The sequence below is a fragment of the Auxenochlorella protothecoides genome (genome assembly GCF_000733215.1).
Source record: "Auxenochlorella protothecoides strain 0710 unplaced genomic scaffold scaffold94, whole genome shotgun sequence".
Taxonomy (NCBI): domain Eukaryota; kingdom Viridiplantae; phylum Chlorophyta; class Trebouxiophyceae; order Chlorellales; family Chlorellaceae; genus Auxenochlorella; species Auxenochlorella protothecoides.
The window spans coordinates 11472-39439 of NW_011934397.1; the positions used below are offsets into that span (position 1 = coordinate 11472).

The following is a 27968-nucleotide window of genomic DNA, read 5'->3' on the forward strand; positions in this document are numbered from 1 at the left end:
ACCACAACCCCCCCCCCCCCCCCCCCACACACACACACGTGTCTCAGACCACTTTAAACTCCCACTCCCACGCCACAGGCCGTGCGCAGCGGCGACCCGGCCCGAATGCGCGAGGCGCAGGTGGCCTTTGCGGCCCGGCGGGCGGGCCTGCGCCCGGGCACCTCGACGGGGGCGGGCCCCCTCTTCACTCCGGGTGGCACGGGCGCGCGCGTCCTGGCTGGCGACCTGCCCACCCCCACCGGCGACCTGTCCACCCCGGTCACCCTCCACGGCGGCGCAGGCGGCGCACGCGCGGCGTCCGGCGCCGCCCAGGCCCCTGCGATGTCCCTGGACGCTTTCATGCGCGCGCACACCAGCGAGGACAACGCCTCCTTCGCCGCGCTGCTGGCCACGGAGAATGGGAGGAGGACGGAGGCGTACGCCGCCATTGCCGCCCCGCCGGGGTCTGGGGAACAGGCCATCAAATCCGCCGCGGGTCCCCGGCCGACCGACGGGTTCGGAACGGGGGGGCAGCCCTCCGACCGCCTCGTGCAGTGGCGGTACGAGCCCAGGAACGCCCTCATGTACGATGGGAGCCAGCGGGATGCCCTGGCCCTCTCAGGTGAGGATTCTTCGTCATGTTGAGAAGTTGTGTCTCCCCTTGCCCTGCAATGCCGCTGCAGCAACCCTCACTCACATCCCCTAGGTTCCCCGCCGAGCCCCCTCACCACCAGTCCCACCTCCCTTGCTCCACACATTCCTCGGGGGCCCCCCCCCCCTTTCCTCCCCTCCACACCCTATCCACAGATAAGGAGCGGGCGGCGCAGGTCCAGGGTCCCCCAAAGGCCATCAAGCACCGGAACACGCGGTTCCCGGGTCCCCAGGCCCTCTCCTCCTGCGGCGACACAACCCCCGCCTCCAGCGCCACCGGGACGCAGCCCGGGTCACCTGGGTCGCTGCACGGCGCCGCCTTTGTCGGCGTGGACGGCCTGTCCTACCCCGTGCTGGCCACGCCCTCCTTTGACCCGGGCGAGGCCACGCCCTTCATGACCTGGGGCGACATCCAGGCCACGCCCCTGCGCATCGAGGCAGAGGACCTGCCTGCAGGGGATCTCAATGCAGGTACGGGCCATGGTCTATTCATGTCGAAGCGGGAGCAAGTTTATGTTTTCCGAGCCATGAACGCCGACGCTGGATGGCCGCTGGGAGCCGGTGCTGCGTGGAACGTCGCTCGTCGCTGCATCCTGCGCTGCCATGCTGCCATCCTCGACACCGCGCCGTTTGGCCAGCCACCCGTGGAATGTACAGTACCTCCACCATCAATCCCCCTCCTCCTCCTCCTCTGCGCTGCGCCCGCAGGCGCCGCCAAGTTCCACATCCGCGAGTCGTCGGCGCGCGAGCAGACGGGGCGCGACCTGGCGCAGCGGTCCGCCCCGGCGGCGGGCGGGCGGGCGGGGGCGCCGCCGCGGCCCTCCGGGGCGCTGGCCCGCCTGGTCGCGCAGCGCACGCCGGGGCCTAGGCGGGGCGCCGCCACGCCCCTGTCCGGCGCCGCCAGGCGGCTGGCGGGGAGCTTGGGCGGGGCGGGGGGCAAGCGCCCCAGGCCGGGCGAGCACCGCGACGCCGCGCTGCGTGCGAGCTACGCCGGCCTCGCCCGGCCGCCCTCCACGGGGCACCGCGGCGGCTGGGGCTCGGCCGCGGCCACGCCCGCGGCTACGCCGTTGCGGCACGAGGTGCCCGAGGCGAATAGGGCGGGGGGTGACAGGGCTGCTGCGGGCCGCACAGGCAACGAAGCCTCACCGGCGCCGGGGTCGCATGTGACCGACGGCCTGCTCCACATCTGACATGCTTGACCGAGCAAGTGTGATGTCCCTGAGACCCTGCCTCCTGGACTGGCTGAGGCAGAACAGTCATGGTCGCTACTCCCTGTGACAGTCGCGCCGTGCATTGTGTTCCAAGGAGGCGAGTGCAGGCAGGGACAGCCTGATGTAGCTTCTGTAAAGACTTCACTCTCCACATGCTCTAATCGCCGCTGACTGCATGAGCGCCATGCGTGTCGCAGGCCGCAGCACACTGCCTGGCATGGCCCGTGCCCAGGATGGCCCACACCTCTCAGGGGAGCAGCTGGGCCAGCTTGGCGTGGGCGGCCCTCAGGCGCCGCGTCTCGGCCCCCAGCTGGTTGGACAGCTTGGAGAGCTCCAGCCGGGACTCGCGGAGGCGCTGCTGCAGGCTCGCCTCCACCTCCTCCGCCTGCACGGGGACTGGGAGGACACTGGGGCGGGCCTCGCGACGAGCATGCTCCACGGCCAGAAGGGGTGGCAGGTGCGAGGGCTGCCACCGCGATGCATGGCCCTGCGCACCCGCAGAGGGACCTGCTCCGTGACGCGCTGCAAGCCCTGCTGAACCGCATGGGGATGCCACAGGACGCCAGCCTGATGGCTGGACCGCTGCATGCTCCTGCGCACCATGGAAGAGGGCGGAGTAGTAGGGCATGCTGTCTTTAGTAACATCGGCATCAGGCTGTCGACCCAGTCCATGCCCCCTGTTGGCACATCCTTGTTGGGATGGGCTCGTATCCTTGCATGCCCATCCAGATCCTGGACCACCACCCAGACATAACAACAATCCTGCACGCCTCGATGTCGACAGGCCGTGCAGCTGCTCGTGCAGGCTGGCCAGGAGAGCACGCTCGGCCTGGACGGCTCGCTGCAGTCGGTGCACCCCCTGCTCCAAGACTTGGACCTTGCTTGCCCGTGCAGCCCTCCGTGCTCTGCGGACCACAGCGGCGTCCCTGCTCCTCCTGGTCCACTGCTCCCGGAAGGCCCGCAGCATGTACGAGGAGGAAATTCGCATTCCTGTCGCATGTTCATCGTCCGTCCGCGCCACCTCCTGGTCCTCTGGGGGTGGAGAAAGGCCAGGGTAGGTCCGGCTCCACTGCTCCGCCCAGATCACTTCGGAGCGCCAGGTCACATCGCGCAGACGTCGCGACACCTTTGACACCCGACAGATGTCCATGACAGAGCATCGAGACAGGACATGCTCCAGGAGCTCATCGGTGAGCGTCTGCAGGTTGTGGAAGTGCTCGGCAGCGCCCCCCCGGTTGCCTGGGGTGCCGTGCATCCAGGTACATAGTGTAGATTATACTACTCCGAGAGTGAATAGCTGCATGTGAAGCTGATCGGCATTCGCGCGCGTTGCCCATGACAGCCGCGAGGTCGAATAGAATGCTACTTTCCCACTGACGCGCCAGGGCTATCTGGCATATATGATGGATCCTCCACGAGGTGCTCCCCAAAACCAATACTCATGACATTCGCCGTTGCAATAATCCAAAATCGATATCTGCTATGGTGCATCGGTCCAGGGTCATCGTCGGGCAGAATCTGCGCCGGGAATACCGGCGGCCACGAGCACGATAGTATGACGCCGGGTCGTGCCTTGTGATTTATGCCGGGCACCGACGATGAGGCTTGAATGGAGTTCCGATGGCGATCTATAGCGTCGGTTTGCAATGCTGGCTCGAATGGCTTCCGCTCAGCACCGCATTGACAGGGATCGCTGTCGGCATGGTCGGCCTCCTGATGCTCTGGCACTTCCTTGCTCCCCCTGGAGCAGCCCCGCCACCTCCCCGGCCGTTTTGGATTGATGCTGCCATTCCTGCGCTCATACATGGTAACCTTCCTGACTCGACCAGGCGCTCACATCTTCATGGCGGCCCTGTGTATGTCCGCTCCTTCCTCGGTCGGAGCACAGTATTCGTTTCGGGTGCGTAGCGCATCGCATGCGTCACAGTGTTGGAGATTCCATGGCCCCATCTGCGAGCTCACTTCTTCATAAAATAATAATCTGATGTCCACCTACGATGTAGGAGCTGCTAACCTGCGCAAAGTGCTTCAGGGCGAAGATCAGCTCGTGCGGTCCCAGTGGCCGCCAGCCACCGCCGCCCTGCTGGGCCGGCATTCCCTGTCGAACCTGGCAGGGCCAGACCATGCCCGCCTCAGGTTAAATGGACGGATGCAATTGATATCCAGAGATTCATCCTACCATCAACCCTGCCCTTTCTGTGCACCCAGCAGGATTCCATTCTTTCTCCCATCACCCAAACAGGCGCATGATGCTCCCTGCCTTCACCCCTCGGGCGGTGCAAGGCTACTACCCCTTCATCTCCAGCGCCACCTCGGCGGCCTTGGAGGCCTGGTGCGGCTCGGCAGACCCTGTCCTAGCCTATAAAGCGGTGAACTCGCTGGCCCTGAAGATCGCCATTGGCGTGATCGCGGGGACCGGTGGGCCCTGGATGCAGGCCGAGGCGTTCCCTGCCTTCCAGCGCCTCGTGACGACGTGGCTGGAGGGCCTGTTTGCCTGGCGCATAGACCTGTCTTGGACACGCTTCGGGAAGGCCCGCAAGGCACGAGCCGCCCTTGATCAGGTAGACCTTGTATCTTTTCTGTGGAGGGTCGAGATTTGATGTAGCACTGCGTGAAGTGGAAGAATGGGTCAGCACTCAAGGTGGCTCGGAAAATTGCAAGGGGACCGGACAGCTCAACCCTCTGATGAACAGTCCTTACCATTTGCATTCCCCATGTGATGCTGGAGCCCCAGTACTTTCCTCCCCATGCGCAGATGGTGCTCGAAAGCATCGAGGCATCACGCAGCGGGACAGAGTTCTGTGCCATCAGGGTGATGCTGGACGCCAGGGATGAAAGGGGGGTGCCCTACTCGACCCTGGAGCTCCTGGACAACGTGATGACCCTGCTCTTTGCCGGGCATGACACCAGCGCCACTGCCATGCTGTGCCTGCTGGAGGAGATGCGGAAGCACCCAGAGGGTGTGCAGGCCCTGCGTGCAGAGCAGGCAGGCTGGTCGAGGGGGAACCTCCTGTGTAGGTGAATGTGCATGTGTACGAGTAAGCGGGCTCGCTGCGCCTGTGGTAGATCCTTGTTCTGTGCCGAGTGCACTTGCGCACTAGCAAGAACGGCATGCGAGGCCCTGATGCTGCCTTCATGACGCGACACCCCTCCATGCATGCAAGCCGCAGGCAGCAGTAATTGCGGAGCATGGGGAGGAGCTGACCCCCACAGCCCTGGCAGCCATGCCCCTGGCAGAAGGCTGGGTGAAAGAAAGCATGCGCAGGACCCCGGTGGTGCCCATCGTGCCGCGCACCGCCATCCAGGGTTTTGAGGAGGGCGGATTCTGGGTGCGACCCGGCCAGCCGGTGGTGGCTGGCCTGCGCTCCACCATGCAGCTGGATCCAAGGTGGGCGGCTGTTGAAAGTTGCTCGAAGGGAGAAACTGTTTGGGAGGCAGTGACGGGGATGGGGTGGGCGGAGCTGAGGGTAGGACTGGAATGCGCTGTGCGTGGATAGTACGGTGGCCCAACACAAGAGCATGCACCAGACAGAGGTGCCAGCGGGTGGTGGTGTTCAGCACCCGCACCCAGGGCCCAGCACTGGGCGTGGAGCCTGATGGTCACCTGACAGCTCTCCGACGAACCGTGGCAGGTTTGAGGGCAGCAAACCTCTGGCCTTCTGTCCAGAGCGGTGGATGGCGCCAGAGGCATCCAGGGACGCCGCGTGGATGCCGTTTGGGGGCGGGCCCCGCCTCTGCCTGGGCAACCTCCTCTCCATGGCGGAGCTCAAGATCTTCCTGGCCCTGCTGACACGAAGGTGTGCGAGCCTGGAGGCGGGGTGTTGGGCGCTGCTATGCGATCACGTTTCACGCTGGCATCCCTTGCACACAGTCCCCTCCCCATTTTGCAAGGTACGACGTCGAGTTCTTGGACCATGCGGAGGCATGGCACTACATCCCCCTGGCCCGGCCCCTGCGGGGAATGCCAATCCGCCTCAGACCCAGGCACCTCACTGGCAAAGCGCCCAGCGCCTAATCCTGCATGCCTCGCCTCGCCGCCCGCCGTCGTCACAGTCCAGTTTTTACATGGATACACGTCGCGATGGGGGCACCAGCCAGAGGATAAGGGCATGAAGACGGGGTGAACAGAGGGGTTTGGACATGGGAGGGGGAACAGGGTCTCGGCGGCGGGCAGGGTGGCAAGCCCGGCGTTTCTCAGCGGGGCGCGGTCCGATACTCGCCGAGGTTGAAAGGGTCACGCGACACCTGGTCCGGGGCATGGTCAGGCGCTGGAGAGCAGGTCGGAGTAGTCGACGTCCAGTACCTCGTCCATGTCGCCGGTGTAGGGGCCCTGCAGTCCGTAGAACTGGACCATGTGGGCCAGCGCCCCGACGATGGCGGTGTTGGCGGGGTTGGATGGCTCCGCATCTGGCGAGGGTGTCGAGGGAGGGGTGGGTTCCAAGGATTGTACTTGTGCGAGTGTGAGTGTGAATGGGGTGTCTGGCGAGGGCACCCCAGCACAAAGTTTGCGATGTGGCCGGTCTGGTTGAGCTGAGCAGCTCCATGCCCATGCAGGCAGGTTGAGAACATCCATTGCCCCATGGGCTGCGCACTCCCGGTGTGATCAGCCCCAAGCTCTCCTTTCCCTCCGACAACTCCCCAGCCGACTCTCACAGGTGTAGTCCTTGCGACTGGCGATGAGCCCATCGTTGTACAGCGGCGAGCCCCAGACCGCGCCGTAGGCGATGTGCGGCTGCGGCTGCAGGCTGGAGATCATGACCATCTGGCCGCGCTGCAGGAATTTGTCGGTCCCTGTCTGCTTGGAGGACCAGGGCCCGACGTCACGCCCAGTCCACAACTTCTCCCCCATGGCCTCGGTCCAGGTGGAGGTGGAGAAGTAGGAGGGCTTGTGCCAGAGGTAGGTGGGGTAGTCGTTGCCAAAGCCCACGATCCAGCTGCGCCCCACGTCGCCCAGCAGGTAGTCGACCTGGAAGTGGGCGTAATTGAGCAGGCGCGCGGCGTAGCCGGCATCGGCCGCCGCCATGGCATCGGCGTGCATGGCACCCAGCATGGCCACATTGGCCACGTGCATGTTGGAGGACCAGTGGTAGGGGTATGCCGCGCCACCCAGGGTGTGCCCGATCGCGCCGGTCAGGTACTGGTCGAAGAACTGGCGAGCGCCTGCGGCGTAGGCGCCATTGCCGGGGTCCAGAGAGGCGAGCAAGACGGCGTTGGCGCCGTAGTAGTTCCAGACCTGGGTCGTGATGGGGTGGTGGGGTGTTTTTTATCATGTGTCGCGGGGAGACAGGGAAGGGTCCGAGGTGGGGCAATCCCAACAGATGCCTGCACTGAGACTCCTGGCGGCGTCATCGCACTGTGGGCCGCCCTCCTAATTGGACTCAATCTTCGTGTGCAGAACCAAAATTCCCTCAGGCAAAGGTATGCAAGGCCTGCACTGCAGCTACGGCTGGCCAGACTGACCAACACAGGCTTTGAGACCAAATCAGCCTCCCCTGCAAGCCACAGGCTCCTCTACAGCCTCCCTGTACCACCTCAACCCTCAACCTGATCTCCCTCAAAAATCCTGCAGTCCCACAGCCCACGCCACCCAAGTCCTCCCAGCATACCTCCAGCGTGTTGTGGAAGGTAGACTGCGCCCACCACTTCTCGGCCTCACTCAGGAACTTCTTCTTCCCGGTTGCCTTGTACAGCCAGGCAGCGGCCCACGTCAGCTCGTCATGGTAGTCACCGTCTGTCGCATACAGGGCTTGCATGAGCTGCGTGCAGAGAAAGGAGGGAGGATGGGATGGTTTGAGAAGATTGACGGGATCAAACACGGTGACGCAAATGCATTGCTCGTCAGAAATCACACAAGTGAATCCTATGCGATCTAATGCTCCTCTCTCCTTCATATTCTTTCTATCCAGCCAGACCAAAAACACTCCCCGCAACAACACACCTTGATGACTGGGTCGGAGGACGTCTTGAAAGACTTGGGGTTGGTGGAGGCAAACTCATACAGGGCAGTGGCCTTCGCTATGGTCGACTGGCGGGTGGGGTGGCGGTGGGGAGGAAAGGGTGTGGGATCTGGCGCACAGCATCGGGATGGACCAGGGCATCCTATCCAGTCGCACATGATGAGCCACAACACATGTAAAAGGATGTCGCCGGGGTCCCTCCTCTCTCTTCCCCACTCTGCCACTCACGCTGTACCACTCTGGCATGTCGCTCTTGAGCAGGTAGGCGGCAGCTGCCAGGGCGGCGGCGGCGCCCCCAGTGGCCTCACTGCCCGGATCGCCAGCGGTGAAGTAGCCGGTGGGGCGGGGCCCCACATACTGCTCGTAGTACTCCAGGGGTGAGAAGTTGTCAAAATCCCTGGTGGTATCATAAGAGAGACAGGTTGTGAGGGATATGGGGGCTGATATGAATGGCATGATAGAAAGATCAATGGCCTGGTGGGTGCCATGTGGCCACATGTCCGGCTCCCCACGGCAGGGCAGTCATGCCGCTGCTGCCTGTATGGACGTACTGTGTGGAATTGCCGTTGGCGCCGGCAAAGATGCAGGGGTCCTGACTGACGAGGGAATTGAGCAGGTAGTCTGCGCCATGCTTGACCTTCCACTTGAGCTCGTCCATGGTCCCAGACGCCTGGAAACCCTTCTTGAAGAACACACCCGCCCAAGCCATGAGGGAGACCTGGCATGGCAACGGAGTCTCAGGGTTTGGGGTGGGGTAAAAGAGCCCAGTCATGCAGATGCACTCAACGAGCACAACGCAAAAGGCAGCTTACTCTCGTCTGTACATCTCGAGGTTGAGATTACATTTCCCTGATGGGCGTTGAACGCTTTCCCTACCACATTCGGTGTCCTTCCTTTCTTCTTGCCCACCTGGAAATTGTGAACGACGCTCATCTTCATGCTGGAGCCTCCGGACTCGTAATACCCGCCAGTAAGGTCCTCGCCATACTTTCCTTTGCAGGTCAGGCAGGAGTCGCCGCGCCTGGGAGGGGTGTGCAGGATGGGGTTTTGGTTGACATGGGACATTTGGCATGCTGCAACGCAGGCTATCCTTCTCACTGGATGTGGCTACCCGCTGATGTCACCCACTACTGCTATGCATGCAAAGAGGGAAAGAATCCACTCAAGAGCACCAGCTTGGGGTCACCCAGCCCCATTGCTCACCATGTCAGACGCTGGGCCTTGGGCTCGATCTTTCCAGAGATCTGGCCGTCCAGGTAAACCAGGACCTTGGACAGGGCCTCAACATAGTCATACGGGGCCGGTGCGGATCCCGATGGCATGGCAGTGTTGGCCGCAGCGGCGGTCACACCTGATATGGTGGAAGATTGGAATACGGGGAACGGGAATCAAGTGGCGGAGCCGCTGCCTGTCGTCCAGTTCCCTGCCCTGCACACACATCCCTGCTGAACGTACCACACCCCTCAAAGCACCACCAAGTTCAAACTCACTCAGTCCCTTCCCGCCGGTGGTGGGAATGTAGGTCATGACTTCGCCGTCGCGATCGCCGTAGTCGCACACCCCGGGAGCGGAGCAGGCCTGGGGGTACCCGTTGAAAGTGGCCTCCGCCAGGTTTCGGAACGTCAGGCCGACGACGCAGTAGGGCTGCACGCTGCTCCAATCACCCTCGACTGTGCAGGGGATGGCAGCAGCAACGTCAAACCAAGGACTTCACAGCGCAAACTGGTCTGAAATCCTTTGCTTGAGTCACGCATGCACATCCCCCCCCACCCCAGTTCTCTTCGGGTGTCAGCCACCGCACCGCTGGATCCAGGCGGGTAGCAAGCTGGGTTGCACTTCCCAGAGTAGGCGATGCGCACATTCATGCACGAAGGGATGCACGAGTTGCCGTAGGTCTGTGGGCGTGGGAGGGGTCACTCAGCGTTTGGGGTCGGGGTGCGCTCACTCCCCCTTGGCAAACTCATTCAAAATTCGGATTCCCTCCCTTTCCCCATCTGGGGATCCTTCCGAGAAAACCCGCGGCCCTGGTTTACCTGGCCGTCGCTGCCACAGACAGGTTCGTAGTCGGTGACATTGCCACACTGATTGCACCAGTCGGCGGGGGCGACTTCGGTGCTCACCGGGGACGGCCCGGGGGCGGAGGTCTCCAGAAGTCTGCGGGTTGCACTGTGAGCGTCCACCCAGCCCCCAGCCAAGACCACGAGGGCCAGCAGGAGACAGGCGGCCGATGGCGATGATGCCATTACCCCTGGATTCTGAGAGGATTGCCTATTTGGTGCGAGGGAGCAGGAGGTCTGCACACGAACGCACGGGGTTGGCTCACATTCACGACGGCGACTGGAGAAAAAGTCTCGTCCGCTTGATAAACAGGGTGCCTTGAACAGGGTTCAACCCGCCGTTGAGAATAAGATTACTGCAAAATGAGATTCTTATGGCCAGATCCTGCACGTTTCTTGCGGTATATGGGGTCAGCACTCTGATCAGCCAATACCGCGTTGCCGCTGGTTGGTGGATCAGGGTTTATCCCCCGGGCGCGCCACCTGTCTTGGGAACCCTCCCCACGGATGAGTGAGGGAGTGGAGCGGGAAGATACAGCTCACGCCATACCGCACTCCCCTGCCCTGGTCCTGCTCGTTACAGTTGTGATCGCGGCACATACTCGATCACAGTGATCGGAGCGGGGGCTGTGACGCTTGCGGGAGAGCTCAGCCGTGCATGCTCCTCGCCGCATGATGATCCGCGATCCATGCCGGACCACTCGGCATGCGGGGGACCCGACGCTGAGATGGGTCGAAGGCCAAAGAACAGAATAGTTCCCTCTCCCAAGGCTGCAGCAGCGTGGCGCATCACCCGGCGTGCAACAGCAGTGTTGATGGTGCGCCGATGTTTTCTTTGCGAGGGGAGAACTGTTAGCCGCCCAAGCGCACATCAATCACCGATATCTACTGCAATATGCCCTTATCCTGTCATAGGTCGCCGGGCTGCTCATCCCCTTGGCCTACCATTTCTTGGTGGGTGCCGGCCTCCCCCGGCCGGCCTCTGCCGCACCCGCCGCGCACTCCGCAGCCCCCCAAGTGTTCCGGTACCGCATCGTCTCGGAGCACTGGCATGACCCCAAGGCCTTCACCCAGGGTCTGGAGTATGGCCGAACCTGCAGCAAGGAGGGAAACTGCACCGACTTCTTCTGGGAGTCCACGGGTGGGTGGGTGGTGGGTGGGTGCTTGCGTGTTGATGTCTGTTGGGAAGTGGCTGGGTCGGCCTGGCAGGCAAGTGGGGGAAGGGGCCAAGGCCCCAGCACAGAGCAGGGGCTCCCTCGGATCACCTTCCCATGAGCCTCTCCCCACTTCCCACTCATCCCCTCCTCGTCCAGGTATGTACGGCGAGTCGGAGGTGCGGCAGGTCGAGTTTGCCAGCGGCAGGGTGCTGAGGTCCCGGGCGCTGCCCTCCCAGGACTTTGCGGAGGGCATCACCAAGTTGGGCAACAGGTGCGGGGCGGCGTGTGGATCGGAGCGCACCCGGACTGTGGGGTTTTGCTGTTCGCGCAGTGGCAGGGTGCGCTCACAGCAGGCCGCCCGGCACCTGGTCTTTGCCAGGGTTTGCCCCTGCCTGCCACAAGGCAGCCCCACAACATCCCTAGGCCCCTGGTTCACCAGCCCCACCCCCCCCTCCCCTCCCGCAGCCTGTACCAGCTGACGTGGCGCTCCCCCCGCGCCTGGGTCTATGCCACGGAGGACCTGGGCGCAGCGCGCCTGGCCTCCACCCCCCTCCTCGACGGCTGGGGCATCACCAACGACGGCACGCGCCTGATCCTGGGCGACTCCTCCCCCACGCTCACCTGGGTCGACCCCGGGACCATGGCCCGCCTGCACCAGCGCTCCGTGCAGGACGCCGGCCGCGCCGTGCCCTTCCTCAACGAGCTGGAGTGGGTGGATGGGGCCATCCTCGCCAACATCTGGGGCCGGGAGTGCCTCGTGCGCGTCAACCCCGCCGACGGCCGCGTCCTGGCCTGGGTGGACCTGCGGGTGGGTGGGTGGTTGGGGCCGGGGCTGTGTGTGTCCGCGGAGGTCCTGCGTGGTGGCTGCGGCGTGGGGCGTGTGATGGGGATGGGGAGTCAGAGGTGCATGCCGAGGCGCCACCTTCTCGAGCAGGGGGTGATCAGACGCCATGTGGCACGGAGACGGTGGGGCACCCTTGTGGGGTGCACAGCCATCCCCTCCCCCTCTGTTGGTTGGCTCTCCCCTGCACATCCTTCCCTTCTTCGAGCGGCCAGGACACCCCGCGCCTGCTGAGAGCCACTTCCCCTCCCATTCCACCCCTGCATCAGGGCATCACGGCCCACATGGCGGGCTCGCTGAGCGCCGAGGAGCGCAAGGGCCCGCGGCTGGACGTGCTGAATGGCGTCGCATGGGACGCGCAGGGGCGGCGCCTGTTTGTCACCGGCAAGCGCTGGCCCCGCTTGTACCGCATCGAATTGGTCCCCGTGCCGCCGGAGCATCGGGGCTCATTGCTGGCCGACCTGCGCGAGGCCTGCATCGTAGTCGACACCAGCATCTTTGGCGGGCGGCGCTGAGGGGGCGAGCGGGCTGCCTTGGTCGCGGGGCGGGGGACCCAGACACCGGAGCTTGGGCGGGTGTTTGCAAGAATCCTGTGACCTGTCCTGCGCTTTCAATACATTCGTTACCAAGCTTGACCCCCCCCCCCCCCCCAACGGACGACGATTGAACCTGAAGCTTACACTGAGACCCAGTATGCACATTCTCCATGCACACACAATGCAAGGCTCGAGCGCCATGCCACCCTCACATGCTCCACGATCTTCACGTGTACTTCTTGCGGATGAGGGCGGCCAGGTCGCGCATGCGCGCGATCACCTCCGGCTGCATCATGGCCGCCGCCTGGCTGGCCAGACTGGAGGGGTTGCTGTCCCCGACATGCACGCCCTGGGTGGCCTTGTCAAACAGGGCCAGCACGTTGGCGATGGCATTCAGCAGTGCGCCGGGGGTGGTGCTCAGCATGTCCACCCCGCTCTGCACCAGGGTGGCGCCTGAAGAGGGAGGAAAGGGGGGATTAGTGTGAGGAGTTGGGGGTGAAGAGACTAGAGGCTGGACGGGAGAGCCATCCGCGATGCGTTCAAGGCGAAGGCTCAGTCCGACCTTCCCTCCCCCCTCAAAGAAAGGTGCCTGATCAATCCCGCACAAGGCAAGCACCCAGCAGTCAGCCCACCTGGCTGGAAGGCCTGGTCGAGCAGGACCGCTCGGTCCGAGGGGCTGTCCACCGACAGCAGATGCTTCAGGATGCGGACCTCCACGGGCGCCTGCGCCGCGAACGACTCCTTGGCTTTGAAGTACAGGTGGGCCATCACGTCCTTGACCTGAGGCGACGGGATTTGGAATGGGCACGTGGCAGAGGGGCCACGGCGAAGGAGTGGATGTACAGGTGCTGGCCCCCAGTGCGGCAGGACCAAGTTCGGCCCGCGTACGCCTGGCAGCACCCGCCGAAGGCACAGCGCGGCTGCAGCCCTGGCAACCGCACCCACGGCACCACTGGTCGCGGCAACCTCCGAGCATACTCAGAAAATCTTTGGGAGACACCCACTCAGGGAAGAAGCAACCCCACGCACCTCCTCGCGCGTGTATTCGCTCTCCTTGACGCCGTTGTAGGCACGGCCGAGGGTGAGGAGGAGGGCGGGGTCCAGCCGCCCCGAGGCCGCCAGGCTGTCGATCTTGGCGTCGGCCTCCTCCATGCTGCCGACGGAGAGGAGCTCCGCCAGGCTGGCGCGCGCCGCGCCCAGCGCTGACTCATCAGACAGCACGCTGTCGTGGGCCGTGACCAGGGCCGCCAGGTTGGTCGACAGCGTGGCGAGCGCCTCCTGCTCCTGCTTGGCCGCCGCCGCGTCCTCCCAGGCCCCCGCCGCCCTAAGTGTGTGGGACAAGGGGTGGCGGCCCGGGTAACAAAGGGTGGGGGGGCCTCTGGAGTCAGGCCGTCCAAATACCATCCCCCAGCTCCGGCATGTTGCGACGCTCCCCAGGCGCTGAGGGATGGTGAACACACCCACGGGTGGCCCGAACTATCGAGGCCGACCCCGCGTCCAGCCATCCCAAACACATAACCATTACCCCCCAAGATTGCCGCGGCTCACATGTACATCAGCTCCAGGTGCGAGAAGAACTCCATGGTCAGCGTGGGCCGATGCGTGGTTACCATGCTCTCCCACTCGCCCGGCGGCTGTGTCCGGAAGGCCTCCGCCAGGCTCACGTACTGCTCCAGCTCCTCGTGCACAGCGCGCAGACGGCGGGAGAGCTTGCGCAGCGTCGCTGCCTCCTCCACCGCGTCGCGCGCCGAGGCGGCGTCGGCGCGCATGTCGAGCCTGCAAGGGCATGGTGCGGGGTGGTCCGTGGGCGATGCCAGGGGGGATGCAGCCCAGTCGCATACGTCGAGCGGCCGCCGCATGGCCACCCCGGATCCCGTCTTCCACGTGCCCCCAACCATGCACCCCAGGAGGGCGTTGCTGCGCCGCCATCCACACCGCCGCCGAATTCCTGCCTGCCCTCTTGGATGTCAGCAGGCCAGGTTGCCCCGGATACTATCCCTGGCTCCCACCTCTTCAGGATGCCGTCGGCCATCCCCCGCCACTGCTTGCTGTAGGCAATCAGCTTCCGCCAAGCGCTCGGTTTCTTGTCCGCAAACACCTCGATGACCTTGTCATAGACCTCGTTGTTGCTCTGCACCGCCTCCGCACGGAGGGACTGTGACTTGGGCCCCGGGGCAGGCTCCACTGTCGAGGAGCTCTCATGCGTAGAGGCAAAGGTGCCATGCTTCTGCCGGGAGGGGCAGGGCCTGCGAGCTGTGGAGCGGTGAGAAGCAGGCTGATGCAGCCTGAAGTGTTGGCACAAAGTAAGTCATGCATCGTTCTCCCTGTCCTCCAGCCATCGTACATCGTGGGTGAGAGATGCAAACAGAACCAAATGCCTTATAGGCTCTGAAACTTGCGTTGCATGGCGCACACCATGGAGGGCTGAGCGACACGGCCGGAGCCATCGCGCAGGCAGGATCCTCGGATACAAGTCAGACTACACACTCGGCGTCGTTGCATGCAGGGATTTCATGGGTGTACACCAAATGTGCGTAATTTTCACGTATGGCAAAATATACTACCTTGTCTGGTTGTACGCTCGACAGTTTTGGCCTCGGGAGCGATTCACGTCCTGAAAGGAACTATCGTTGCGCCCTGCCATCGTCGGGGTCCTCCACGCGCCGCAGTACCCTCCTCGTACGGCACCAGACGTTCAACCCCAGGCCCACCCAGAGATCGACTTCGATGCCCAGATGATCCGTGCACATTAATAGACCCCTGATCATCCATCCCCGCCGGCATACGAGGACTCGGGTCGCGGCAGGATGACCACCGAGGAGCCCATCTCCGTTCCCGAGGCGGTTGCGGTGGAGCCGACCGCCACGGCGCCCAAGAAAAGGCTGAAGCAGCCCACCCGCCCTGATGAGGCTGAGTACAAGTCGCAGACGGAGGCCCTCCAGCAGAGCAGTGCGTGGGGCTGGCACGGAGGGGGGAAAGGCGAAGGCGTGCCAGCTGCCCCTTAACGTGGACACTTGAGCATGTGGGCTGACGGGTTCCCACATCCCCACTCTGGCTCCCCGCAGTCGTCGCACACAAGAAGCGCGCCGCGGAGCTGCTGGATCTCATGCAGGCACACCGGGAGGGCAGGGGGAAGGACACTGGGGAGCTGCAGGAGGTGAAGACGAAGCTGGCCGAGCTGCGCGCCAAGTTCAACGCCCTCATGGTGAGCAGCGGCGAGGGTGATGTCAGTGGGATGTGGGGTGCAACTGGCTGGCGAGTGGCATGCACAGGACCGCCAGACCTCCTTCGTGAATATTGGCCCGGGACCACGCCGAGCATCGTGCCGGGCGCCCAGCCAACCGAGCTTCGTGCCGGGCGCCTAGCCAACCGCCTCTCTGCTGGGCCCAGGCTTCTGAGTTGCCTCCCCTCCACATTCCCCCGTGTAAGCGGCTCTCCTCCCCTTTCCCCCCCCCCGACATGCATCCCTCGCTTCCCCCACCGTTGCGCAGGCCCAGCGGCGCGAGGTGCGCACCCAGCTGGAAAGCGTGACCAAGTCGCGCGACAGCGTGCGCACCGGCCTGCGCGACCTGCGCAGCAACCTGAAGTTCACCAGTGTGGAGGCCATCGACGCACAGGTGGCGGCTCTGGAGCACCGCCAGGCCCACGCCACGCTTTCCCTGGCGGAGGAGAAGCGGCTGCTGGAGGACATCCGCGCGCTGAACAAGTCGCGCGCCACGGTGGCGGAGCTGACCGCGGGCATGGGCCGGCTGGAGGCGGACGACTCCTCCCGCACCTCCCTCCAGGACGGGCTGCGGGGGCTGGGCGACGCGCTGACCGCGCTGCGCGCCGAGGAGGACGGGCTGAAGGCGCGCCTGGCGGAGCTGCAGGCGGAGGCCGCAGCCAAGGGCGCGACCTACCCGGACTGGAAGAACGAGGTGGCGCAGTGCCGCGAGGTGTGCAAGCAGGCCTACGAGAAGATCAAGGAGCTGCGCGCGGAGAACGACGAGCGCTGGGCGGCGTACAAGGTGGCCAACGCGGAATGGCGCGAGCAGGACGCCGCGGAGCGCAAGCGTAAGTACGAGGAGCGCCAGCGCGAGCGTGAGGCGCGGGACGCGGAGTGGGCCGCCCGCGCCCTGGAGAACCAGCCGGAGCCATACGACCGCGAGGTGCGTTGATTTGTTGTTGGGGGGAGGTTGGCGGGGGGAATAGTTGGGGGGGGGGGGCGGGTTGGGTGGGTGGGGTTGAGGGACAGGCGCGGCAAATGAGAAGGGGGGTGGATGTCGGGGAGGGTGGGGTTGCGGGGGCGATGTGGGGTCCAGCTGAGGGCCATGCCTGGGAGCAACGCACGAGTGTATGCCTGAGGAGCCCCGACAGCTCGGGGCAGGCGCCCGCCAGCGCGGAGCATGCCGAGCTTCGCTCCGCTGGCGAGTTGCCATGCCGAACACGCCTGCCTTGGACGCCCTCGTGTGCAGCTGCCTCAGTCGGCATGCATGCCTGGGTCCCATCGACGTGCCCCCCGCCTCCCTCCCTCCCACCCCCACTCCTTCAGATCACCATGGCTGACCAGCTGATCAAGTACCTGGCCAAGTACTCCGCGCCCGCCGAGGTGGCGGCCGTGCACAAGACGGCCCCCAAGGAGATGGAGGGCTTCAAGCCACTCCAGGTGGGCAATCTGTGTCGGCCCAACAGGGCTGGGGGCCAGGATTGACGAATGTGCCGGCAGCCTGATGAGGGAAGGGGGCTGAACGTGTTTGTCCGGGTCCCGGCACCAGCACCGCCCCTCGAGGACCAGCTTGTGGATGAGGGGTTGTGGCAGCGGACAGGGTTGGTGCCCCCGTCAGAGTCCTGCTCATCCACCCCTCCGCCGCCGCACAGAAAGCGGGCGTGAGCGAGGCGGATGCCTGGTTCCTGGGCTCTGGCTCAAAGAAGGGCAAGGGCAAGAAGGGTGAGTGGCGAGGGCCGGGTGCATGGCGGGGATCCTTGCGAGCTGATGCGAGAGGGCAGGCAGCCGGGAGGGGTCACGGTGATCGAGTCTGGACTTGTCCAGGCTGCGTCATGCGCAGGGCTGGATCCAGCCCACCCCTCGAACCATCCGCCCTTGTCCTCCGCTGCCTCACGCCTCCGCCCGTGCCTCACGCAGGCTCCGCAGCTCCCGCCGCGGAGGCCGCGCGCCTGACGCACTCCCTGGACATCCTGGAGGCCTTTGGCGCGCTCTCCATCTCGGTGCCCATCACCGCCGCCGCCGTGCCGGGCACCCTGGCACGCGTGCAGGAGCAGAAGGCGTCCTTCCTGGCCAAGCGCGAGGAGGCCAAGGCCAGCCCCCCGGCCGCTGCCGAGGCGACCCCGGCCGAGGCCACTCCGGAGGCCGACGGCAGCGCCGCCCCGGCCCCGGAGGGCGCGGCTGCCACCGCAGCGCCTACCCCTCCCTCCGACCCCGCCACAAAGCCCGCTGCGAGGGGCAAGCAGACCGCGGTCAACGGCAAGCTGGCTGACCTTGCGGACGAGTCGTTCTGGCCCAGCATGGGAGATGGCCCCGCCGTCGCGTCCGCCCCGGTCGACGACGCCAGTGACGACAATGGCGACGCCTCCGTCGCCGCCGCCCCGGCCCAGGAGGGCGTCGGCGTCACCTCTGTCGACGACAGCGCTGGCGCGGCAGGCGCTGCGGCTGACCATGGCGGCGCGGTGCCTGCCGACAGGGTCGACGGCAGCAAGGTCGCGCCTGGCGCGGTCTCCGAGCCCGCAGCCGGCGTCGAGCGGAGCGAGGGCTCCGTCTCCGTGGGACTGACCGTGCACCAAGGGGGGGTGGCCCTGGACATCAGCCACGCCTGACGGGGCTTGAGGTCGCAGCGCCAGAGGCAGCAGCATGGAGGAGCCAGGGGTGGCGGGGCAAGGGGCCTCGAGCCTGAGCCGTTCGAGGAGTGATGAGGCCCGCGGGTGGCCCCAAACCCTATTCTAGAAACCTTGAGGCGGTTCCAGTGTGTAACAGAGTTGCGTGTGAGTCAGTCCGACAGAGATCCGTCGGATCCCGGTTCCGGGGCCGGGCGTACTGCAGTCAGCTCCTGCTGTCGTATGTGTGGAAGGGTCACAGCAGCTGCCAACAGGGTGCTCACCGCGTCTACGACTCCCGACACCCACAAGAAGGAGCCTCCCCCAGCTCCGACACTACTTTCCAATTTGTTTCGAGGTCCCGTGCTAGTTATATTGCGACGTCATGACTGCGCGATGCTGCATGGCCCTGGCCGCCATCATGGGCATGATGGGGCTCATGATGCAGCCTGCCGCCGCATTCATCTCCATCTCGGACGGGAAGTTCGTGGATGAGGAATGCCGCGAGTTCACATGGGTCGGAGCCAATACGTGAGGAGTGGCATGCGGAAAGATGGGGTCTTTCGGGTGTTCCCATACTGCCGGCACACGATCCCCTGTTCATGAAGTCTTACGTGATGACGGATGTACTGCCCTTCGCAGGTGGCGCATGCTCGAGGCCCAGGCAGGTTTGGGCGGCACTGATGGCAAGGCCGTGGAGAACCTCATGCAGCAGGCTGCCGCACTCAATATTACTGTGCTTCGCGTGTTTGCCACGGGTGTTACCCCGGAGCTGCCCCTCCAGCTGGAGCCAGGTGGGGTAACATCGGTCACGACGGCTTGAAAAGGGGCCGCTGCTCGGGCACATTATTGAATGTTATCCGAGCACGCAACCCGCAAATTGTACTTTCAAAGCATACACTACATCTCATGCAGCTATATCACGACTATCCAAACTAATGGTGGCCCCTCTCATCACCGTGTAAAAGGAAAGTATAACCAAGTTGCTCTGGAGGCACTGGACGGCGTGATGGCTGCTGCGGCAGACAACGACATCCGTGTGACCCTGGTGCTGGCCCGCAACTGGGATGGACCCGACAACAAGGCAGCGGTGTGTAGATTGATGTTGCAAAGTTTTGTTCCTCTCTGTCCAATGTATCGGTGCCGCGCCATGGGCTAATGTCCTGCCGGCCAAGCGAGATCCTCAGAACGTCCCCTCGATTCCCCCTCGCAGTACGCCTCGTGGAACGGCCTGGAGTCTCCCGATGACTTCTTCACTTCCCCCGCCGCGCAAAAAGGGTTCCAGGAGCACATGCAGTTCATGGCTGAGCGCGTCAACTCCGTGAATGGCCGTGTGTACAAGTGAGGCCTTTGCATGGAAGGAGGGAAGAATGTGATGCTCAAGTGGCTCAATCCTGAATCCCTGCAACAGAATTTGTATGCAGATTCGCCGGCCTCACCTGAGCAGGTCCATTCCATTCGACAGCCTGTGTACCCTGCGAGCCTCCCCCCTCCCCGCGCAGAGAGGACCCCGCCATCTTTTCGTGGAACCTGATGAACGAACCCCGCTACTTTGACAACAACACCGCCTGCCAGTCTCAGACCGGGACATGCACAAATGCCATGCAGGTGATGTGGGCCCTGGAGAATTGGCACAGATTTCGATGTTGCTGAGTTTAGGCACCATCAGCACTTCACTCTGGTCTGATTGTCCTGCTCGTGCAGACATGGATCGAGGTCAGCGCCGCCGCCCTGAAGGCAGCGGACCCCAACCACCTGGTCGCCATCGGCTCAGAGGTGGCAGGGTTGTGGCTGTGGGTTTAGATTGATGATCAGGTGTGCAAGTGATGATTATTCTCATTTCAAGCATCTGAACAAGGGTTCAAAGGGACCTTGTCCTTGTCAATGGTGTGCATCTCAACTGCACAGGGATTCTGGGGCACCAACAGCCCGAAGCTGGACCAGAACCCCAGCAACGGAGGTGAGCGAGATGCCTGACGAGCTTGCTCAGTGCCCCGGTGGTCTGAGCAGCATGCTGATGAGGCTCACGCTTTCCTCCACCAACCCAATGCCTGTGCATCAGACTGGGCCGCTCAGACTGGGCAGAACTTTGTGGAGAACACCCAGGCCAAGGGCATCGACTATGCCGGTGGGTTGTGGCAGCCCGGCAAGTGTTGCAGGGTGTGCCCCAGCCATCAGATTGTACTGGCGCTGCAATGGGCCAGGGCAGGTGCATTGGTCAGTGATGTTGTCCCCTCCTCTCCCCCGCCTCTGCAGCCATCCATGTCTGGCCCGACAACTGGAACGTGAGTGGTGGGGAGTGGGGCCGCGCGTCCGTCAGACCCCGGGGGCAGATGCTGGATTCGTCCTGAGCTGTATGCGCTGCCCCCCACAGGTGCCCACCTCGTACCTGACCGAGTGGGTGACTCAGCACATGGAGGATGCGCGCACCCTGGGTGTGCCTCTGGTCGTGGAGGAGGTAAGAGATTTTGACAGGGGGTTAGATGTTTGCCCGTGCCAACCTGCACATGTCTGGACAGGAGAGAGCCTCATGTCTGCCTGTACCTCACGAACGCAATCATTCCGCCCCCACAACCACACCCCCATGTCCCACTAACCCTGAGTCTCACAAGCACCCACTACCCCTCACCTTCCCGCTGGCTGCAGTTTGGAAAGAATGTGACGGGCCACACTGAGCAGGAGCTGGCCAAGGCCCGGAACCCAGTCTTCCAGGCCATCTTCGATCTGCTGGAGGAATCCATCGCCAACGACGACGTGCTGAAGGGGTGCGCGTTCCTGAGGGGGGGGATGGGAGGAAAGGAAGAATCTGCTATCCACCCTGGGCGTCGAGTGCTGTGCGGGTCGATCTGCGCCACTGGTGCGTTTGAGTGCAGCAGGGTCTGTCACGCCCATTGCATGTCTAGAGGTGCCCCATGACTCACCAAGTCCTTTCAAACCCACCCAGAGCCCAATACTGGATGTGGGACCCGCTGCTGGTCAACGAGCGCTCCGAGGGATGGGCGGACCTGAACCAGGACCAGGTGAGAGATGGGTCACAGATTATGTCGCGGCAGACTGCCTGCATCAGGCTCCTCCTTGCCTCCTGCATGCGGGCGCCGATGAGCCGAGTTCCAGGTCTGGGACAGTCTGCGCCGCCTCTCCTGAGGCGGGCCCCATCAGACTGAAGCCCAAGCATTCTCATTCCAATGCAGGTGCTGCCCACCGAATCCACCATGACTGACATCATTGCTCCTGCCGCGGCAAACGCCGCCATGAACAAGCCTGTGGTGAGGGGCTGCACCCCCAAGGTGGCCCCCACTGCTCCCACCGCCGCGCCCTCCGACGCTGCTGCCACCAGCACTGCCGGGAGGAAGCTGATGATGGCCTGAAGACCAACTTGACTTACACATCACGCAGGTTACGCCGCAGACGTGCAACCATGACCCCGAGTTGCCGATGACGCACCCATCAAGACTCACCCCCTGTTGTCTCTGCCTCGTACTTCCGGCTTGCCATGCATGCAGGTGCCGGTCCCATCACCCCTGGCAATATTTTCTATGATGCACCCCCCGCAGGAATGCAACAGCATGTCTGCTAGTAATATCTTCCCCACGCGTTGCTGTATTGCAGAGCTGCCCTGTGTAATGCCTGTGAGATTGCTCAGGGCAGGTGTGAAGGGTTTGTGGCAATACCGGATTAAGCGGGATGCTCCCCAGCAAGATGGGCTGTTGCGGTGTCGTACGACACCTTTCCAACCCCGCCATCGAGCTGGAGGGTGTGGCATAACGAACCCACTGCACATAACTTTACCAACCCCATTATAATAAATATATAATGCTCCGTTTCAGTGGGAGCGCCGAGAGTTTGCTGGTGGCGCACGGGCCTGCAGCGGTTGCGGCCTGCGCCGAGTGCAGGGAAGCATTCCCCCCAGGACTTACTATCTGTCATGTGATGAACAGCGGCTTCGATGCATCTGGACATGGAGGTCCCGTCAATGGAGTCTGGCAGTTCACACCCCAGCATTACTCCAAACCAGCAGTCCGGAGCACGGGCACGTCCACAAAGCCCGGCGCTAGGCGCTCCAGGTATGAGCTAGATCTGCAAGCCTTCGCCGCTGCGGTCGGTGACATGTGAATCAGTATTACTCACGGCCCTTGCTGATGTCTTACCCGATAAGCTCCTGGCTACATGGGGCGTACCCCTCCAGGATGGGTCCACACCTGGTACGCCCCCGCGCCACCCCCCCAAACACCCTGGCCATTCGACCCTGCAGGCTCTTGCCCTGGAATCCGCGGTACCAGATCATCACCCTCTGCTTCCTGGCCACCCTGACGGCCTATGTGGAGCGCGCCGGCTTCTCCATCGCCTACACGGGCATGGCGAAGACTGCGGGACTGAGCGAGAGCGTCAAGGGGACCGTGCTGTCGGCCTTCTACTGGGGATATGCCCTGTCACAGGTGGATTTCAGGGCTGATCTGGGACCTCTGTGTGCCGTCAACATCTCTGCCGGTCTCCCAAGGGGGGCGCTGGTGGAGCATACATGCCTGCATGCAGCCCACCAGCAGGGCTTCCCGGCATGGACAAACCCTGCGAGACGGTGTTTCACCCTGCCTAGCCAACTCTGTGTCTGTGGGATGCTTGGAAATCAATCAGCAGGCATGGTCCATAAATCTCCGCCTCTCCTTCACATCAACAACTCCTCCTAGATCCCGGGCGGCATGGCGGCTCAGCGCTATGGTGGCGACGTCATGCTCTCACTTTCCTTTGCCCTTTGGGCGACGGCATCACTGCTGACCCCGGGCACGGCCGATAGTGTGAGGGCCATCATTCTGGCGCGCGTGTGTGTCGGCGTAGCGCAGGGCTTCCTGATCCCGGCGGTGCACACAGGTCGGCCGGTGGGTGGGTGGTGGGGCTGTAGTAGCAGAGTGAGTGCCCGCCGGTACCGGCCAGGTGCTGGCCGCAAAGGGATAGACTTGTGGGCATTATTATATTCTGTGTCGCTTATCTTGGGTCAGGGTTTCCTGTGGTGCACATGCCATCTTCAGCATAGGTGGACCCCCTGCTTTCGTGCCCTTGCCTGCCTTCTGTGCCACCACACAAGGACAATGCATCCCAGCATCCCATGTGCCTGCTTGGCCCTGTCGCCACTCAGTTCTATCTCCGCCTCCCCAAACCCACTCACGCAGTGCTCTCCGCCTGGGTTCCCCCCACCGAGCGCGCGCGCGCGGTCAGCCTCACCACCTCCGGCATGTACCTCGGCTCCGCGCTGGCCATGCAGGCGCTGCCCGCCGTGGCCGCGGCCTTCGGCCCTGCCTCGCTACTGCGCCTGTCCGGCGCGCTGGGCCTGGCCTGGCTGCTGACCTGGCGCGCCAGCCTGGCAACGCTGGGCCGGCGCCCACCCTCCATCCCCGTCTCCTCCTCCGGCCCTGCGGACGATGGCAAGGGGTTTGCGCCGGGGTCGCGGGGCCGGCCGGGTGCCACGCCCTGGCGCGCGATGCTGCGCAGCCCCGCGGTCTGGGCCATCGTGGCGAACAACTTCACCTTCCACTACGCCTTCTACGTGCTCATGAACTGGATCCCCACCTACTTCGACAAGGTCCTGGGCGCGGACCTGTCCACCATGGGCGCGGCCAAGACCCTGGCCTACCTCACCATGTTTGCCGCCAGCAACGCCGGCGGCTGGGCGGGGGACTGGCTGATCAACACACGGCGCGCCGGCGTGGCCGCGGGGCGTAAGGCCGTCAACAGCGCCGGGTTCTGGGCGGCCGCCGCCGCGCTCCTGCTCATGCCCGGCGCGCGCGGCGTGGCCGGCGGCGTCGCCGTGACAACCCTGGCCCTGGGCACCTGCGGCTTCGCGCGCGGCGGCTTCTCTGTCAACCACATGGACATTGCGCCCAAGTTCGCCGGCATCGTCATGTGCGCATTTGGAGGGTGTTGAGAGGTAGTGGGGATGGAAGAAGGCCCTGCCCCGCTTAGCGCCTTCAGCAAGGGTTCCCTAAAATCCTGCCTGTCTGCATGCATGCCTGCCAGCGGCTTTGGCCACCTCAAGCTCCCCGGCACCGGCTGGCACCCGCCACGCCGCCCACTCTATCTTCCCTTGCACGCGGCACCCAGGGGCATCAGCAACACCGCCGGCACGCTGGCGGGCGTGATCGGCGTGGCGGCCACGGGCGTGCTGTTGGAGGGCGCAGGTGGCGCGGGGGTGCTGGCGGGCTGGTATGCCGCACTGGCGGTGGCAGCCTCGCTGTGCCTGGCGGGCTCCCTCATCTTCCTCTGGCATGCGCGGGGCGAGCGCTTGTTTGGCGGGGACGCCACGCGCCTCTGAGCGCCCACCTGACACCAGGTCTGCATGCCTGGGCTGAAATCCTTGCACGTGCACACTCCAGATCCGGCATGCCAGAGGGATGTGGCATGTCTGCCAGGTCTTGGATGGGTACATGCAGGCATACGAGAACGGCACAACGCAACCAAGAGAAGTGGGGAATGGGAAAAGCTTTCAGTCAGGTCGCCGCACATGAAACACCAAAGTCCGCTTCAGGAGCCCATGAGCCAGCTCTCGGCGTCGGTGGGCGGCCGGGGCTGGCTCTCTAGCGCGCGTGAGGTCAGGGCCAGCACTTCCTCCTCCAGCCCAGCCTTCTGTCGCTGCAGGTCCTGCGTGACTCGCCGCGACGCCTCCAGCTGCGAGTCAGCGGTGGTCGGTGTGCGTGGTGGAGCGAGCTCCTACTGCGGCGGGGTCTTGTGCCTGGGGCCCGGTCAGGCCCCCACGTTCAGGAGCACATTCCCGCTTTCCACCTACCCATCCAGGCCTCACCGCGTCTCGCAGCTCCACGACCTCCTGCTGCACAGCAGGCGTATCGCACCCAGGCCCGGCCCCTCCCAGGGTGTCTGCCTCGCGTGCGGCGCCTGCGTCCAGCAGCCCCGCCACCTCGGCGTGCAGGTCGTCTATCTCCATGGCCTGCGTGGGTGGAGGAGAAAGGGAGTATTTTTTAACCATGAGTGGAGTCACCAACCCGGCAGAGTGCAACTCGATGCTGCACTCAGCTCAGCGATGCTGTACCTTGCAGCAGACAGTCCCTGCCGGCAGCAACGCTTGCAGCCCCTTGCGGCCCTTGACCAGACGGGGCACTCTGCCGCCATCCCCACATCACACCATCGCCATCCCCACCCCGCCCTGCCTGGTCGAGAGTCTGGGCGTGCAGCTCGGCGCAGCGCCGCCGCTCCAGCATCAGGTCCTCCATGCAGGCCGCCAGCTGCGCCTCCTTCTCCGCCAGCTCGGCGCGCGCGGCACTCATTGCCTCGCGCAGCGCGCGCTGGCCCGGGGTGCCAGGCCGCCCCCCCGGGGACGCGTCGCCGCACGCCCCCCGGGCCAGCGCGTCCGCCAGGGCCAGCGCGCGGCGCCGCTCCTCGGCCAGGTCCAGGCGCAGGTCGGCCAGCGCTGCGCGCGCGCCCCCCAGCTCGCCCTGTAGGCCGGCGACGCGGGCTGCCTGCCGCGCGGCCTCCGCCTCCCTTTCCTGCAGGGCCGCGCGCATGGCGTCCCGCTCCCGCTGCATCACCGCGACGGCGAGCCGCGAGTCCAGCGCCACCTTGGGGATCGGGATGGGTTATTTTATGGGGGGCGGGGTTGAGTAGGGGGGATGGGGGTTGAAGTGATGAATCGGGAGAGAGCAGGATCCGCAGCGAGAGTCTTGAGTGGGTGAGACGGTGACTCTTGAGGAAGCACAGCCTGTGGGAGGCAGGCTGGACAGGTGTGCCTGGTCCAGCACCCGTGCTCCCCAGGTCTCTCCCCGCCCTCCCTCTCTGAGAAAGAGCCCTTCCCACGCCCCTTCATACCACCTTGCGCTCGGCCGCGAGTTCGGACTGGGCCATGCTCCCCGCCTGAGCGCGCATCCTCCACTCCTCGACCTGGGAGGCCAGCACCGCCTCCCGGCTCTGCAGGGCAGGCACACGATGGAGTGAGACTGGGTGCCCACGTGCCCTCAGAGAAAGACTGTCGCCGCCAGGCATCAACGCAGCCCCTGCCCCGGGCGCTCGCCTGGGCATGGGCAGCGGCGGCCTCTGCATCCCGCCGTGCGCTGCAGGCCTCGGCGCGCTCGGTCGCCACCTGCTCCTGCGCGCTCTCGAGCTGGGAGGCCAGGCTGCGCAGCTGTGCCACGAGGGCCGCCTCCGACCGCTCAGACGCTGCCGAGGCGGGGTGATTGGGTGCCGGAACGGGATTCCATGACGCACAGGTTGACTGGCTGGGGGATATCGCATGGGCGGCTGCGCTGAGCCCGGCTGCAAGGAAACCCACCAAGGACCCCCCCCAAGGGTCACAAGCCATGCCGACCTGCTGCCTGGGCGTCCCGCCGCTCCACACGCAGGCACGCCTGCTCCACCTCTCGCGCCGCCTCTCGCGCCTGCTGCCTGGCGGCGCACAGCTGCAGATGCAGCTCCTGCAATCCCAGCCCAGCATCTGCCACCGCCACTTCGACTGGCGAGGGGCGCTGCCCCTGGCTCGGCACCGCAAGCGGGCCGGGCGATGGACTGGCGGCGGGCCGGCCTTGGTCAGTGCCCGGGGTTGTGAGTGGTCCTGCCAGGATGATGTCTCTACCGGGATCCTCAGTCGCCCCAGCCTCAACAGATGCTGGGCAGCTGGCAACAGGGGATTGCATTGGATTCCCACAGTGGAGTGCGAGGGCAGGGTCCTCGTTCTCACAGGCTGCGCTGCTGACCTCTGGAACAGGCAGGCTGTCCGGCTTTTGGAGTTTGCTGGGGGTTGTCCCAGACTTATGGAGTCCCGGGGGGGGCCGGCCTTGGACTGGCGAGGCCCTCTGGTTGAGCTGCGCCAGCCTGCGTCTGATGTCCTGCCGCAGAGCCTTCAGGGCTGCGGCCTGCTGGGATGCGTGGCTGGAAGCGCATACCAGAGGCCCCACGCTGCGAGAAGGTGTGCCATCCAACGGCCGGGGTGTGAACTTGGCGGGCGACTTGGCGGGTGACGTTGGTTGCTGCGCTGACCTGCCGGCTCCAGGCTTGGCAGGACTCCCATTGCGAGTCATTGCACTGTGCCTGGCTTTGATCTGAGATAGGACATTTCGTGCATTTGCGGCATCTTCGGCCATCGAGTCTTCCTGTGCGGCCTGTGCGAATCCCCGTACGGCAAGTATGCCGACGGTTCGGCCTTGGGGCACAGCCCAATCACCAAGCGGACACAGACTGCGATGAGGTCGATAATCTGTGTTATTTTGGAAGCAAAAGCTCGGTCCTCACATGAATAGCCCGCTAGGGGGCGATCTTTTTGCAGAGCATTGTTCACCGATCATGCGCGAGCTGTCTGCCACTGCATCGAATGATGTGGGCAAATGCTGATGCGGGTAAGTCCATGATGATGGACGGTAATAATCAAGCAAGTGCGCATCAGAGATATGCAAAGGTCACATTTTCTCCAGGGATTGGATGGATTGCTCAAATCCAGGTTATGTGGGGAGCTCACGAGCATTTCGCCAGTCGCCACCTGGGACCCCCCTCAGATCATGGCACTTGTTAATGGCATTTATTATCTTTCCAGTCCAGGTCCGGCCACACATCAGACAACTCGCAGGATGAAAGCAAATGAAACGCCATTCATACTTGCCAGGGGGAAGTATGATTGGCATCCACCTTGGCATGGACGTCCATTCCAATTTGCTCCTCATGAGAATGTTAGCCAGCCAACTGAATGCTTATGGAGGAAGAGGGAAGGACAATTTTGGGCTGACTGCCATCCTCCAGGGAATCTTCAAGATCACCAGAACACCTCATTCTTCTACACAACTG

The 27968-nt window shown here is 64.2% G+C and overlaps 11 protein-coding genes across 11 annotated transcripts in view; 7 read left to right on the forward strand and 4 right to left on the reverse strand.

Annotated features, from left to right (window-relative positions):
• The window catches only part of F751_6685 (Protein DGCR14), a gene marked incomplete at both ends in the record, with an annotated part of 3034 nt that extends 1126 nt beyond the window's left edge, over positions 1-1908 (forward strand). The window contains 4 exons of the mRNA XM_011402720.1: positions 79-601; positions 787-1101; positions 1339-1366; positions 1878-1908. Coding sequence (XP_011401022.1) covers positions 79-601; positions 787-1101; positions 1339-1366; positions 1878-1908 — 897 coding nt within the window. The remainder of the gene's footprint in view (positions 1-78; positions 602-786; positions 1102-1338; positions 1367-1877) is intronic.
• Positions 1909-3825: 1917 nt separating this feature from the next.
• On the forward strand, positions 3826-5856 carry F751_6686 (Cytochrome P450 26A1; the record flags this gene model as incomplete). Its single annotated transcript, XM_011402721.1, has 6 exons — positions 3826-3977; positions 4084-4402; positions 4597-4801; positions 5019-5229; positions 5474-5638; positions 5733-5856. 6 exons carry the CDS (start codon positions 3826-3828, stop codon positions 5854-5856), a joined length of 1176 nt encoding a protein of 391 aa, XP_011401023.1.
• Positions 5857-6102: 246 nt separating this feature from the next.
• On the reverse strand, positions 6103-9663 carry F751_6687 (Endoglucanase 1; the record flags this gene model as incomplete). The annotated part of the gene is made up of 10 exons (XM_011402722.1): positions 6103-6248; positions 6495-7074; positions 7448-7597; positions 7780-7866; positions 8027-8195; positions 8350-8516; positions 8708-8819; positions 9002-9149; positions 9289-9468; positions 9600-9663. 10 exons carry the CDS (start codon positions 9661-9663, stop codon positions 6103-6105), a joined length of 1803 nt encoding a protein of 600 aa, XP_011401024.1.
• An 867-nt stretch (positions 9664-10530) lies between these two features.
• On the forward strand, positions 10531-12368 carry F751_6688 (Glutaminyl-peptide cyclotransferase; the record flags this gene model as incomplete). The annotated part of the gene is made up of 5 exons (XM_011402723.1): positions 10531-10587; positions 10771-10996; positions 11169-11283; positions 11478-11820; positions 12123-12368. The coding sequence occupies 5 exons, from the start codon at positions 10531-10533 to the stop codon at positions 12366-12368; spliced, it is 987 nt and encodes a 328-aa protein (XP_011401025.1).
• A 247-nt stretch (positions 12369-12615) lies between these two features.
• F751_6689 (Uncharacterized protein, chloroplastic) lies at positions 12616-15139 on the reverse strand (the record flags this gene model as incomplete). The annotated part of the gene is made up of 6 exons (XM_011402724.1): positions 12616-12842; positions 13022-13169; positions 13419-13713; positions 13938-14165; positions 14399-14635; positions 15078-15139. The coding sequence occupies 6 exons, from the start codon at positions 15137-15139 to the stop codon at positions 12616-12618; spliced, it is 1197 nt and encodes a 398-aa protein (XP_011401026.1).
• A 57-nt stretch (positions 15140-15196) lies between these two features.
• Positions 15197-18200, forward strand: F751_6690 (Uncharacterized protein; the record flags this gene model as incomplete). Its single annotated transcript, XM_011402725.1, has 7 exons — positions 15197-15338; positions 15455-15594; positions 15881-16537; positions 16921-17034; positions 17247-17316; positions 17512-17653; positions 18068-18200. The coding sequence occupies 7 exons, from the start codon at positions 15197-15199 to the stop codon at positions 18198-18200; spliced, it is 1398 nt and encodes a 465-aa protein (XP_011401027.1).
• A 400-nt stretch (positions 18201-18600) lies between these two features.
• Positions 18601-21565, forward strand: F751_6691 (Mannan endo-1,4-beta-mannosidase 1; the record flags this gene model as incomplete). The annotated part of the gene is made up of 13 exons (XM_011402726.1): positions 18601-18728; positions 18840-18991; positions 19166-19287; positions 19411-19538; positions 19700-19805; positions 19902-19973; positions 20106-20157; positions 20260-20325; positions 20454-20482; positions 20572-20655; positions 20844-20962; positions 21142-21217; positions 21389-21565. 13 exons carry the CDS (start codon positions 18601-18603, stop codon positions 21563-21565), a joined length of 1311 nt encoding a protein of 436 aa, XP_011401028.1.
• An 819-nt stretch (positions 21566-22384) lies between these two features.
• F751_6692 (putative anion transporter 5) lies at positions 22385-24501 on the forward strand (the record flags this gene model as incomplete). The annotated part of the gene is made up of 4 exons (XM_011402727.1): positions 22385-22633; positions 22883-23063; positions 23363-23930; positions 24291-24501. 4 exons carry the CDS (start codon positions 22385-22387, stop codon positions 24499-24501), a joined length of 1209 nt encoding a protein of 402 aa, XP_011401029.1.
• On the reverse strand, positions 24264-24692 carry F751_6693 (hypothetical protein; the record flags this gene model as incomplete). Its single annotated transcript, XM_011402728.1, has 1 exon — positions 24264-24692. One exon carries the CDS (start codon positions 24690-24692, stop codon positions 24264-24266), a length of 429 nt encoding a protein of 142 aa, XP_011401030.1.
• An 18-nt stretch (positions 24693-24710) lies between these two features.
• On the reverse strand, positions 24711-27274 carry F751_6694 (hypothetical protein; the record flags this gene model as incomplete). Its single annotated transcript, XM_011402729.1, has 6 exons — positions 24711-24854; positions 24988-25131; positions 25652-25759; positions 26007-26105; positions 26278-26354; positions 26503-27274. 6 exons carry the CDS (start codon positions 27272-27274, stop codon positions 24711-24713), a joined length of 1344 nt encoding a protein of 447 aa, XP_011401031.1.
• Positions 26754-27236, forward strand: F751_6695 (hypothetical protein; the record flags this gene model as incomplete). Its single annotated transcript, XM_011402730.1, has 1 exon — positions 26754-27236. The coding sequence occupies one exon, from the start codon at positions 26754-26756 to the stop codon at positions 27234-27236; it is 483 nt and encodes a 160-aa protein (XP_011401032.1).
• Positions 27275-27968: the final 694 nt, after the last annotated feature.